This window comes from Callionymus lyra, chromosome 2 (assembly GCF_982586985.1).
Source record: "Callionymus lyra chromosome 2, fCalLyr1.hap1.1, whole genome shotgun sequence".
In the NCBI taxonomy this organism is placed as follows: Eukaryota; Metazoa; Chordata; class Actinopteri; order Syngnathiformes; family Callionymidae; genus Callionymus; species Callionymus lyra.
In genome coordinates, this window is record NC_141819.1 from 14,414,326 (window position 1) to 14,428,986 (window position 14,661).

Consider the following 14,661-nt stretch of genomic DNA (forward strand, 5'->3'; position numbering starts at 1 on the left):
ATTGGCCGACACGTTGCCCCGACAACGACGATTTCCTTTTATGATTGGTTGCGGCAGACTTAAAAGGAAGATGGTTTATTTTAATAACAACAATAATAATATTTCAAAAATGCATTTTAAGTTAAAGAAAATATGAAGACTTTACAGATAAAATAATATTAGCAATGTGTCCATTTATTTTATTTTCGTAATTTCACATAAAAACGCATTTTAGGAATGTACATTATTTATGTTAAATAACCAATTTCCAATTACAAAATACATTTTTCGAATAAATTTACAGCATATCTATGTTCAATTTACAGTATATTTATGTATTATATATAGAACTGTTTTCAAACAAGATTTGTAATATACTTAAAAGTAAAATGTGATACATTCCAATACAAAACAATAAATTAAATACTAAAAAGTAAATCAAATTATAAAACTAACCTTTATTTAAGTGTATTCAACAAAGATATTACATCCTTCTTTATACAAAAATACATTTCAGATTGACATGGCCTGGACCAGAACCGCACATGGACAACACAACAGACCTTTACAAAGATTTTGAATTAATTTGAATATATACAGAACATGTTTTATCACAATTACAAAACGAAAAATCGTTTAAAAATAACAATAATAATAATACAACAATAATAATAAAAACTAAAAATAATTCTCCAGTACAAACATTGCATTTGTTCGTTTAAACTACACACTTGTTTCCTTCTTCTAGTTCTGACATTTCCTGGATTTCCATTTTTTTGGACTTTCAGTCGCTGACAGGAACTGGGAATCCTCCGGACTCGGACGGTCTCAGCAGTGGGTCGTAGTCTTCGCCCCTCTTTGCCTCGAGCCACCATGTCGTCATTTCCCCCTTTCCCTGTCGGGGTCGGAACGAAGCATTCGACTCAAATTACAAAGCATTTGTCACTTTGTATTTAAAATAAAGCCATTAGTGTTTGACGGGTGGCAAAGATCAGCAGCTGAGGGGCGACACACAACAAGGTAACCCCCCCCCCCAGCCATGAACGAAAAGATATGCTCCAAACACAGGAGTTAGATTTCAGTGACACCAGATACTAAAACCAATAGAAATGAGGCTGACACATGTAAGACGGATGTTTGTGATTTGTTTTTTTAATGTTAAAAAGTTAAACTAATAAAAGATAAAATAAGATGAGTGTCACCTTCACGTTGTGTGTTCCTCTGCAGGTCAGTTGATAACCCTTCAACATGTGCAGCAGGTCAGCTGTGGCTCCACTCACTTGAATCTTCAAAGCTAGAGAGAAACACTTGTGACTTTTACAATCCTTGGATTTGTGTTACTGTGAGAGTCGTTACAGGTCAACCATCATGACGTAATAAAGGGCTGTAATCACGCCCGCTTGGTTTATACAACGAGTCACTTGGAGGTGGAGACTTTCAGGATTAATGATGTGAAGTGACAAACCTCTGTGTTTGACTAATTGCAGCAGAGTGGGTGTGGTTATGGTGAACAAGGTTTTATCTCCAATAAAAAAAAGTGTTTTCAGTGGGCGGGGCTTAAGATCATTTTTGATAGTGATAGTTTTGATAGTTGAGATCTCAGGAGCATCTTTACCTTAAAGGTCAACTCATGTGAAAACCCAACTCTCCTGACTCGTGTTTCAAATGTTGAAGTCTTCCTCTCCAAGATGCAGTAAGTCCCTCATCATGACCATGTTTTCAACTTATTACTTCGTCTGAAATCCGGGCGAACAAGAGGTTACGAGAGTCCATTATGATGTAATAATGGCTTCACTCCTCCTCCAGCCAGCTGTAATCACACCCCGCTTTGTTTATACAACGAGTCCCTTGGAGGTTGGAGACTCCCGGGGGTTGATGACAAACCTTGATAGTTGACCAATCACAGCAGAGTGGGTGTGCTTATGGTAAACACGATTTTATCCCCATTAAAAATAGTTTTTTCAGTGGGCGGGGCTTAAAGTCATTTTCGTACGTAAACGTAAATATTTCAATGAAAAGAGAGTTTTTGTACAAACAGACACTGATGATACAATAGAGTCCAACATCTATTTAAGACACACTTAAATCTACACATTAGTCGAACTTTAATATTCAAACAAGTAGAAATGCATAGAAAATAAAGAACCGCAATAAGTGGTGACACTTTGCCAGCTTCTGCTACACATCCATCTTTCCCTGAAAAAAAATGGTAATTTTGTCCATCTTTACCTTCACTTGTTGATTCCATGCGTGACGCCGTGTTGACCGTGTCTCCAAAAAGACAATACCGTGGCATTTTAGTGCCGACTACACCTGCTACGACAGGTCCTGGCAAAAAAAAAAAATGTAAACCTTTATTATCGTGAAAACAGAACAAAAACATTATTTAAAAAACATTCAAAAGGATTTGCATTGTAACAGATGGTCTTAAAGAAGACTGTAGTACCGGAGTGAATGCCAGCTCGGATCTTCAGCTGAGTGGTCGGCTTGTGTGGAATCTTAAAGGCGTGACAAACGCTGACCAGGTCCAGAGCCATGCTGGCGATCTCCCCGGCATGATTGATGCCGTTTTCGTTGGGCACCCCCGAAACCACCATGTCTGCGAGCAACGATGTATTAAAAAGTATTGTTTCGCACCTCGCTCGCTGATTCACACTCACAGGCGTCTCCGATCGTCTCCACCTTGTAGACGTCGTAGTTGTCGATGATGTCGTCGAAGGTGGTGTAGAGCTGGTTGAGGAAGTTCACCACCTGGTACGGCGTGCTGGCGCCGGACAGTTGGGTGAAGCCCACGATGTCGCTGTCGTTTGGGTTGACGGGAACATGTCAGCTTGGATTTGCCCGAAGAGACGTTGAGGTGACGAAAAACGCACCTGAAGTAGACGGTGGCGTTGGTGAAGCTCTGAGCCTCCGTCGTCCGGCCTTGGCGAAGGTCGTCGGCCACTGGCTTTGGTAACATACCTGGACGAAACGAACGATTTGTTTTTATAATTTGATAGTTGTTGACGTACTTAAGGCGCGGGAGGCTTTATCTGGTTCATTCACTGAGGCCAGTAAAAACACATTTTAATAATAATTAAAAGGGCACATCATGCCAAAATTGTGGTTGTCAAAAGTCACAGTTTTCAATTGTTACCCATTCATTCTAAAGGAAGAGATTTTTTATTTGTGATGTGTTGATGAGGCCTCATGAAACAACATCATTATTGTTATCATGAAGTGTCAACAATGAATGTAGATACTTAAAGAAAAAGGTCAATGCATATGGAAGAGAACCTTCAAAAAGTTGATATGTATTTAAAAACAAATAAAACCAGTGTGTTTCGTGTCTAAACAAGGAGCTGTTACGCCTAAAGTTACTACAAAATTCTGACCTGCTCTAGTAGAAGAACTCACATTTCCCCGATAGTTAAAAATCTTTACTGGCTGCCAGTTTTTTTCAGGATCAATTTCAAAATTCTGGTTCTTACTTTCAGATCTATTCATGGTCAGACTCCTCCTTACATCATTGATCTGATCCAGACATACACCCCAGCTCGGGCTCTGAGGTCTGTGGATCAGAATCTACTGATGGTTCCTGAACACGCTTCAGGACCAGAGGAGAGAAATCCTTCCAGACTGTTGATCCTAAGCTTTGGAACGATCTTCCTCTGTGTTTGATGATCTACTGACTCCTTCAAGAAACATCTGAAGACATTTTTATTTATAGGTAAATAGGTATAGGTTTATAGGTATACATTTATGGAAAATGTAGTCTCTAAAAATTGGAAAATGAAACTGATGAATCTCGCCTTCTGTTTTGACTCCTCCAACCTTGTTATTCAGGAATTGAGACCCGCAGTGCTACTGTTACTGTAAACTAGCAATGTTCTGATGAAGCTTCATGAAACAGTGTCATGGTGTTCAGAGGTCAGTAGGTGGCGCCATCTGTTTAAAAATGATGTTTCATTACTGAACAGTTGTTCAAAACAAAAGAAAATACTGCAGAGACCGCCATCTAGTGGACTCTGAAAAAATTGACACTGCTTCAAGCTTCATCAGAACATCACTACTGTAAACGTTTACCTTTTTATCTGGCAAAGCCTTTTTTGTCAGTAGAAGAAAATGACCTGGTAGGGATTTACCACTAGATGGCTGTAAAAACAAGCCTGACAACATTCAACTAATTTGGGCCCAAAAAAAAGGAAGTGTAAAACAAATGTGATTTAAAACTTAAACTTAAGCTTAAACTGTTGCAGTGAGGATGGGACATGTACTCCATGTTAGTGGGGGGACAACAGACCTTTAATCATAAAAGTTGATCAATCATTGACTTACTATATAACAATCGATCTGTCTTTTGTTTCTCCTGAAGCAGGTCTTGAGTTCTCTCTGCCACGATGGCCTCCAGGTGTTTGCTGTACTTCTCCATCTGGGAGGAGAAAAAAAAGTTATTTGATCTTCTGATTGATGTGTTTTTTTGTTTTTGTTTTTAAAGATCTCACCAGGTTCATCATCATGTCCACAGGACTGACTTTGTGTGGGTTCATCTTGTCCAGCATCTTCTTCACATGGTCAAAGGTGGGCCTCATGGTGGCGTTGTGGGACCAACACTTCCTGATCAGCTGTGTGTGTGACGTCACGGAAAAGTGTTGATTCGACATGTGGGAAATGTTTGAACTCGCTCATGCTTTCACACCTCGCAGTAGTCCTCCTGGTTTGGACAGTCGGTGTCTGCCTTCCCTGGCTTCAGTTCGGGCAGCAGGGGGCGCCACATGATCTCCATCCGCACGCCCTCGGCCTGGTCCTGTCAGAGAAGATCCCCTGGTCCAAGATGATCCAAGAAAAACTGAGGCTTGTAATCTTGGTGTTACTCACCGACACGAGGTCAGAGCGGGTCGCGATCTCAACCAGAATCATGGAATAGCTAAAAAAAAAAAGAGAGCCAAGGACTGAGATGACGACATTATTGGAGGACATTTTTCATGCCAGATGTTCACGTGGAGGCTTCTTGTTAAATGTGTGGGATTTGAAAATGAATCTATCCCATTAGGAGCATGTGATTCAAATAAAATAAAAATAAAAACTGACATACTTTTGAACAAAGCTTCAGGAAGCTTCATCAGGATAGAGCAGACCTGGGCCCTATTTATGTGGCCCTCGTAATGTCAAAGTATGATCATGTATAAAAGGTAGTAAAAGAAATGTTTTGAAAACAACTCATATATACAAGAATAAAATTGCATCTTATTTATCTTAATAAATGTCACGGCCTAATAACGAATGTCCTTTTTTTTTAAGGGATTTTCTCGTCTTTCTTTTTGCTTGACGGCCCCTAACAACATTCACAGAATTTAATGTGGCCCCTTGAAGTGAATTTTAATTGCCCACCCCTGGGATAGAGAAAGCTGGTCAACCCTGAGCCCACCTATAGACGTCGACAGCCGGAGTCATATTCAAGATGCTCCCCAGCAGGACCTCCGGGGCGCAGTAGATCCGGTTCACTTCCCCGCAATTAAAACCGTTAGTGATGACCTCGAAGTCCTCCTTTCTGTAGGCGGTGAGGCTGAAATCTGCAACCAAACACAGTCATCCATGAAGTTGTTTTTCAGCTCTCCTGAACTCTCCTGTCGCCTTAAGTGGTGCTACACGTAAATAACTCCCTCATGTTGTTGTTGTTTAATCCGATGACTCAACGTTTAAACTACTAAGAAGTTCATCCACCTGATATTTTGCAAACCCAGCGATCGTCAACCACACAGTTCCTGGTGTGAAGTCTCCCGTGGAAGATCCTGTGCTGGTGGAGGTAGGCCATCCCACGGGCGATGTCGGTGGCGAAAGAGAGCCTGAGTGGGGGGGGGCAAGAGGAGTTGAAATAAAAAAAACAATAGATACAAATCAAGTGCAGGAATTCAAAAACCTGAAACCCCAGTTGATGGGAATGTCGTCGTTGAGAAGTACGTCCGACAAGCTTCCCTTCGGACAATGTTCGGTGATGATGCAGACGTAAGGAACCTCGATGCAGCCGCCGATGAACTTGCAAAGGTTGGGATGATCCAGTTGCCTTATGGGGAGGAAACACACGGTCACTATCTCCATTACCATAATGCACTGCAACAGTAGATGTATTTTAACTGAGGTTGATTGTGTGGCAGGATTAATCCTTATTAGTTCTGTCAAGAGATGAATTCATTATGATGTGTAAACTAATATATACTACATTTTACTTCAGTTTTATTCTTGTAATTTGTTTTCTACAGATAATATATTTGATAAAATCAGATTCTTTTTTTATTGACAGAGTTGATCAGATGCAAATAATTTACTGTTGCCGGTCTTTGAGACATTTTTTGCCACAAAGGAAAATAAAACTTCAAATATTTTTTTCTATTGATTAATGCTGCCTATAATATGTTTTATTTTGAAAAAAAACACAGGACTTTTTTTTTGAATAACATTAGGATGTGACTATTGAATAGTGAAAATTCACACATTGGCACAAAGTCTCTTAAAGCTATGAGACACACATGTACAGAACACCATCATCTGCATACAATAAAATATACATAAATGCAAATACACAAACATCTTGTTGTAACCAGTCCAGAGCTCTTGCTGATTCAGCATTATATTCACGTCGGTCCGTCAATAAAACATTTAACCGGTCCGTGGAACAAAACAAAAACTTCTTGCAAAGAGAAATTAAAGAGATAGATATGGAAAATATATTTATATGCTTTAGACAATAGAGCACATTGTGTTCTATAGGTTACACTTTTAATCTTTGAGAAAATTAAATACTAATAAGTTTGCCTTTTAGTTTGAAAAACACAATAATATGATTTAAAAAAAAGTTTTAATTACAAATGTAATTGAATCATCATATTATTGACCCAACTAGTTAAAATCTCTGTAATCCTGAATTTTGAAAGAAAAACACCTGTTGTGTGACCTAAAAAAAGAATGTGGTCCTATTTTATTTGTATTAAGCAGCTGATCTTCAAGGATTAATCATAACTATTGTCCAGACTATTAGCTAAAAAGGTCATTCCTCGTCATTCCACATTTTGTTCAAGACATTTACACAATTTACTAATAATAACAACCTTTTTGTTCAATACTTTTTGGACACTCAAGGTCACCATGAAGACACATTTAAAACACGGTAAAACATCTTTAAAACACATCGAAACATAAGAAATAGCGGCAAAGAAAAGTGAATTAAATTAGATTAGGTGCAAAAGGCAGTTTTATAACATATATTAACAAAAAGTTTCTATTTTCGCCTTTTTTTCAGAGAGCAGATTAATTAATCGAATCTTGTCAATTTGAGAGATAATGTAATGCTTGTTTTGACTGTTGTCAATCAGATAAGTTAGCATAAGTATAGCAATACAACTTTTCACTATACATTAAAGCTGAGTCGGAAAACTCCAACAATCAGGATTTAAGCAGGAGATGCCTCACCTGACTTCCTTCACCTCCCTTCTGATGGTTTTAGTCAGAGTGAAGTGTTTCTTAGTGATGTGCTTGACCGCTACTACTCTCCCGTCACTGACAGAGAGAAGGAACAAATGAACAAATCTTAAAACATTACACTCAAAATATAATTTGGCAAAAACTCAAGAGTTTCTTACTAAATGCCAGGCTGGATAAATCCATGCTGGAAAGAAGTTTTTATTTCCGTGCATAAGGTCACGTCAGTGCTTCGGCTGATGGTCGACACACTCTTAGGGCGGTGAGGGCTGGTCAAACTCCCGAACTCAGTGCAGCACATTTTCCCTGCAAAAAAAGTAAAGTGAAGGGTTGCTGGTGCCACTCATATCAGGCTAACAGGGTGATTGACACCATGAACAGATTGCCTAAAATATATATGGAGCGTGTAAAAAAAGGACCAGTGATGGCTCAACATTAGAATTTAGGAAAGGGGAAAAAATACATGATGACAATAGAAAAAATCACTTAATTAATCAACTTCTCTCAAATTGTCATTTACCAAATACAATGTTCTTGTAGTTGATGATCCAACTCTCGTCCCAAAACATCTTCTGTTTCTGGTACTGCAGCCACTGCCAGAAAGAAATGAAAGATAGTTTTCAAACACAAACTTGTGTTTGCATTAAACAACCAGAAGTTGAAGCAGCATTACAAATGAGTTCTAGACATTCTAGACCTGAATTTGACAATGAAGGATTATTATCAATTTGGTTTCTCTCAGTACTTACTTATCAAAGTTGCAGCGAAATAAGAAGTAATATTAAATGACTAACTATTGAGTTTCACAACCATCGGAAAATAATGAATTGCAGCAGTTAAAAGCCATACAAGTCAATGACAAATCTGCAAAACCTTCCTAGATCCAGACAGTAATCTGGACGACCACCAATCCTCAATCCCTTCTAAACTAGCCCATAGTTTACAACCATGAAAATAATAGATACATTAAAAACAAATTCACCATTTTTTTCATGTGTGCTTGCAGATGTTTGTAAGTAAGTAAATGTTATTTGTACCAATAAACCATCGTAGCTGAGAACAAAACCTCGGCAGGTGTGATACGAGCGTGAGATCAACTCACCACCATGGTGAAGATGAACGCGCTGCTAAAGAGAGCAACAGGGAGACCGATGGCGAATTTGATGCCGATGGACATGGGGCAGATGCCGCAGTCAGCGGGGCAGGTCAGACACGTCTCCTCCAGCTCACAGACGTCGTCCCCACACACTGAAGACATCGACATTCATCTTTAGAGACGTTTAGAGAACCTTTAGTCGACATGAAAGTGGATAGAAAATGATTGAAATTGGAGTTTCTTCAAGATTCCTTTCTCAAGGTTCCTCTCTAAGATGCAGTAAGCCTTCATCATGACCATCTTTTGGTCACTGGTCCTATTTTTAAAGTTCTCCCCCGTCTGGGCGAACGAGAAGTTACGAGAGCGGAGTCCATTATGACGTAATAATGGCTTCACTCCTTCTCCAGCCATGCCCTGCTTTGTTTATACAATGAGTCCCTTGGAGGTGGAGACTTTCAGTTTATAGTTTATTTTTTTAAAGGACAAAAGAGATTTAATCTCCAGAAAAGCAAAGTGTTTTCAGTGGGCAAGGTTCAAAATCATTTTCTAATGTAAATATTTGACTTATCCTTGACATAAATCTTTGAATCTTGACGAAAGATAGTGAAAAATAGTGGGACTGACCTTGGGCACTGACCACAAGCACCTTGGACTCCAGCGCCGCGTGCATCTGTCCAATCTTGATGTGAGCGATCACTGAAGTGACTCCCACGTGGATCAGAACCACCTTGAGGACATGAAATTTGCGTCACCGATTCACATCGTTCCACACACGTCTACAGAATTACTTCAACGTCAAATACAAAACTATTTTCCTAGTGTGCTTTCAGCAGGATCACCTTTGAGGTCCAATACTTTTGGGACATCTTTCCCGCTTTGGAAACGGTGTGCGTGACTATTTTACCGTCATCGGGAATCCACGGGCCACAAATACCACCTTGTTTCTGGGACAGGAAAAAAAAGAAGTCAGGGAGCAAAACCAATTTAAACATTTTTAAATGTGATATACCTCCCACATACTGTAGAGTTCATCGATGCAAAAAACATTACATGGTGTTCCTCATAGTTCTTTATTAGGTCCTTTGTTCTTTATATATGATGTCTTTTTTCTCTTATGCTTGGTATGAGCAAAATACAGCACTGTATTCATAAACTCAGTCATTGTAAAAAAAAAAAAAGTAAGAAACTTTATCATACTGAGCAAACTGCTTATTCATTCTTCCTACTGTCCTACTTCCTTCTCTTTTTTTTGTTCCGCTGCTGCGTGAAACCAGACGGATCATCTTGATGTGTGGTTTAAGAAGGTTTGTCAGCATGCAGCTCAACATGTCCTTGATAAACTTTAGATTTTCTGTTCACTTGTAGACTAATTCTTGCTCTTTTATTTTGGTTTGCTCTTGTTATTCTCATTGGACCTCGTTTCTAGTTTGGACTGTGTTGTTTATTGTACATATTTCGTAAAAATCAACTTTTACTAAAAAAGAAAAATTCTCAAGATGGAATCAAATAAAAGGTTATGAATCTAACTTAAGGCTGTGAACTGGAAGTGACATCGGCTTTGATTTAAAATCAAAACAATTTTACTTGAGGTGAGTGTAATACAGAATCTTCTCATAGAATGTCCAATTTAACTCTGAAGTAAGAGCAGTTTTGGTTGCATCTTTATATTCTCGTCCCAAAACATATTTTGTTTCTGGTACTGCAGCCACTGCCAGAAAGAAATGAAAGACCACTAATCCTCAATCACTTCTTATCTAGCCCATAGTTTACAACCCTGAAAATAATAGATACATTAAAAACAAATTAACAATCTTTTTCATTTGTGCTTGCAAATGCAAATAAGTAAGTAAATGTAAAAAGAAGTCAGGGAGCAAAACCAATTTAAACATTTTTAAATTTGATATACCTCCCACATACTGTACAGTTCATCGATGCAAAAAACATTACATGGTGTTCCTCATAGTTCTTTATTAGGTCCTTTTTTATTTATATATGATATCATTTTTCTCTTATGCTTGTTATGAGCAAGATACAGCAGTCATTGTAAAAAAAAACTTAAAAAAAACTTTATCATGCTGAGAAAACTGCTTATTAATTCTTCCTACTGTCCTACTTGCTTCTGTTTTTTTTGTTCCGCTGCTGCGTGAAACCAGACGGATCATCTTGATGTGTGGTTTAAGAAGGTTTGTCAGCATGCAGCTCAACATGTCCGTCATAAACTTTAGATTTTCTGTGCACTTGTAGACTAATTCTTGCTCTTTTATTTTGGTTTGCTCTTGTTATTCTCATTGGACCTCGTTTCTAGTTTGGACTGTGTTGTTTATTGTACATATTTTGTGGAAATCAACTTTTGCTAAAAAAGAAAAATTCTCAAGATGTAAATAAAAGGTTATGAATCTAACTTAAGGCTGTGAACTGGAAGTGGACATCGGCTTTAGTTCAAAATCTATACAATTTTACCCGAGGAGAGTGTAATACAGAATCTTCTCGTAGAATGTCCGATTTAACTCTGAAGTAAGTGCAGTTTCGGTTGCATCTTTAAACTCCATCGTAAGCAACTGATTATCCGAGAGACAAGAACAAAGTAAAAACACAAACTAGAACGAAGTACAGATGGTCCTAAACAAAACAATCCTAAGTAAGTGTTCTTCCTGTTGGATTAACTGTGTACTTTTGGGACCTGTGGGTGAGCAAATTCGATAACACCCGACAAATCATCTCCACAATTTCAATTTCAATTTCAATTTGTGTCTTAAAACACATACTGTAACTCAGGAAAAAGGGGTGATAAGGCATCCATTCTACATCTCTTCAGAGCCAAGAGGTATAATATAATGTTCGACCAATCATATGATGCTCAATGGAAAAACATTGTTAAACCATCCAAATCCAGTATGGTTTAGCAGATAACAACCTAAACTTTAAGCCTGTTTTTCTTTTTTTTCTTTTAGTTTTGTTTAGTTATTTTGTTATTTTGTAAATATGTTTACACATTTATGTGGGTTTGAAAATGTCTGTTTTAGGTAAAAAAATAAAAGAAGTAAAAAGCAGCTCAAGATGCCAGTTGGTAAGGGTGACTCTTTTTGGACAATAAAGTAACTCTGAGAAGGAAAAAAAAGGTTCTTTGTCGCCGGCAGTTGTGAATTGGACTCACCATGTGGCCCAGAGGACACGAGTGGATGTTGGCGTGATACACACAACAGTTCATCTCATTGGCGTTGTTCCAGTTGGCCGGACACTCGTGCTCGTCACAGAACCGCTTCGCATCGGCAGGGTCACTGCGAGCAGAAGCCAGTTATCGTACATAAAAATGAGTGGGTGTGTGTTCAGAGACACGGCGGTGCAGCATCCCGCGCACCTGAACTGGAAAATCCTGTTCCTGACAGCGTAGTCGTAGAAGGAATCCGAAGCCGTGACCGTGTAGGAGACGTTGAACTCCTCCCCGTTGCTGACTTTCTCCGGAGGACGCTGCACCCACGCCATCTCCAGACCTGTGACGGCAAACACGCACAGGATCAAAGGTAAAGTTCTGAGACAAAGACACTGGTTAAGAAAAAAAACATACCACCGCAGTTGATCATGTTGAAGTCATGAGGGTTGTTGAGCGGCCAACAGTCGTACTCTGTGTTGTCTAAATCGTGCCAGCCGTTGACACCCTGGTAGAGAGTAAAGCCATTGATGGAAGTAAGTAAGTAAGTAACAGTTATTTGTAAAGTGCCTTTCTAGACCAGAGTCACAAAGCGCAAAAACAATACACAGTTAAAATATATACTTTAAAAGATCAAGACAATATAGAGACAAACACAGGAGTCCCAGAAGACCAAAGAAAAGGTTGCACAAATAAAAATGTCTTAAGATGTTTCTTGAAGGAGTCAGTAGATCATCAAACACAGAGGAAGATCGTTCCAAAGCTTAGGAGCAACAATTCAATTCAATTCAATTCAATTTTATTTAAAGTGTCTTATCATAACAAAGTTATCTCAAGACACTATACAGTTGAAATAAGACTACAGTTGATTAAGGAAAAATAGATCCCACAGCCTGAAAGGATTTCTCTCCTCTGGTCCGGAACCGTGTTCAGGAACCATTAGTAGATTCTGATCCACAGACCTCAGAGCCCGAGCTGGGGTGTAAGGCTGGATCAGATCACTGATGTAAGGAGGAGTCTGACCATGAATAGATTTGAAAGTAAGAATTTAAAAAATTATCCTGAAAGAAACTGGCAGCCAAGGCAGATTTTTAGAATCTGGGAAATGTGAGTTCTTCTACTAGAGCAGCTCCGAATTCTCGCTGCAGAGTTCTGTATTAACTGCAGGCGAGACAGATCCTTCTTGTTTAGACACGAAAATAAACTGTTACAATAGTCCAAACGAAAAGATACAGACGCGTGGATTAAAAGCTCATGTCGTTCAATCTGAACATATTAACTCACATGTCAATGTTTTACTCACCAGCGTGAGACACAGAAAGAGGGGTGCTGCTGTCCAGAGAGCCATGGTGAGGTCTGCTGCCGGACCTGGACCTGCTATGGTTTAAGACATCAGACCATTACGTTGTGAGTCACCAACTAATCTCCTCTCCTGGAGTGTTCGCCTCTCTCTGTAATTGTCCAATCAGCAGAAGAGACTCTTCAATCACAGGGGTCACCTTCATGGACCCAGAATTCAGTCTGGGACAATAACAATCGACCTCTAGAAGAGAAGCAATTCATGTTTTGTCTTGACCAAATTAGTCTTCGTTCAAGTGTTCATGTCTCTCTGCAGCGCAATAACAACGCATCTGTATTTTATTTTCTTCACTAACCTTTACTGCAGATTTTAAATCAAAATAAAACAAGCATTAATTGTTTATTTGAATTAATTTAGTTATTGTTATTTCAATGTTTAATGATACAGAAATTAACTTGTCTTTATATAGCCATACTTTGAAGTTTATTTTTCTTGCTAGCTTTATGCACTGAAAGCAGATGATTCTCTCTGATTCTCCCATTTTGACACACCACTAATGTTAGACCCCTCCCCCTAACATGTACCTTAGATGCTTGAAGTTTTTTATTATTATTCCATTTTTAAAACTTTTGTTTTGTACAAATGTTGCAATTTAAAAGCAGATAAAACCTATACAATACTCATCCATGCATCCATCAATACGTCCATCCATCCATCTATCCATTCGTCCTTCTATCTATCCATCTATCTATCTATCTATCTATCTATCTATCTATCTATCTATCTATCTGTCTGTCTGTCTGTCTGTCTGTCTGTCTGTCTGTCTGTCTGTCTGTCTGTCTGTCTCTGTCTGTCTGTCTGTCTGTCTGTCTGTCTGTCTGTCTGTCTGTCTGTCTGTCTGTCTGTCTGTCTGTCTGTCTGTCTGTCTGTCTGTCTGTCTGTCTGTCTATATATCTATCTATCTATCTATCTATCTATCTATCTATCTATCTATCTATCTATCTATCTATCTATCTATCTATCTATCTATCTATCTATCTATCTATCTATCTATCTGTCTGTCTGTCTGTCTGTCTGTCTGTCTTTCTGTCTGTCTGTCTGTCTATCTATCCATCTATAATAACAATATATATTGTATCCCTCATCAATCATGAGTATATGATATATACTCATATATATCATATAATATATATATGAATATAGGAGTGGTGTGAAAGTATCTTGAAATTCTGTTCTATGTTAAACTTTGTATCCTTTGTCTTTGTTATTTGTCTTTAGACTTAGATTGTGTCATCTTGTTCTATCTCTTTATTTCTCTTTGTTCTTGTTCTTATTTTTATTTTTATTTTTATGAATTATTGCTGTATTGCTGTGTCCAATTGGAAAAAAAAACTATTACTATCAATAAAGTTCTACCTACCTACCTATTAGGAATGATGTCAAGAAAAATACTTGAAGATTCTTCATAGGTTCCCAAACAAACCCTCTTAGTCTTAACCCATCCATCAGCTTTTAAAACCAAAGTAAATGTCTTCAAGTATTTCAAGTGTGTTAAATTGCTTTCAAGGATGCAATTACTTCACAGTAGCAGTACAAACTGTCTGCACCGCTCTGTGTTTCGGGGTAAATGCAGGAGTCAACATGGCTCCAAACAACTGCATGGACTTTGAGTCACCTGCAACC

The 14,661-nt window shown here is 38.5% G+C and overlaps 1 protein-coding gene across 1 annotated transcript; it reads right to left on the minus strand.

Moving 5' to 3' along the window:
- Positions 1-424: 424 nt before the first annotated feature.
- Positions 425-13,032, minus strand: LOC148085401 (atrial natriuretic peptide receptor 2-like). Its single transcript, XM_087783610.1, has 23 exons — positions 12,982-13,032; positions 12,096-12,186; positions 11,889-12,021; positions 11,685-11,808; positions 9,370-9,474; positions 9,155-9,257; positions 8,537-8,682; positions 7,955-8,027; positions 7,596-7,740; positions 7,426-7,512; positions 5,879-6,022; positions 5,683-5,804; positions 5,387-5,531; positions 4,837-4,885; positions 4,658-4,765; positions 4,464-4,583; positions 4,297-4,390; positions 2,853-2,940; positions 2,640-2,779; positions 2,426-2,578; positions 2,209-2,307; positions 1,182-1,273; positions 425-874 (listed from the first exon to the last, which is right to left on the minus strand). Exons 1-23 carry the CDS (start codon positions 13,024-13,026, stop codon positions 764-766), a joined length of 2,517 nt encoding a protein of 838 aa, XP_087639736.1. The 5' UTR covers positions 13,027-13,032; the 3' UTR covers positions 425-763.
- Positions 13,033-14,661: the final 1,629 nt, after the last annotated feature.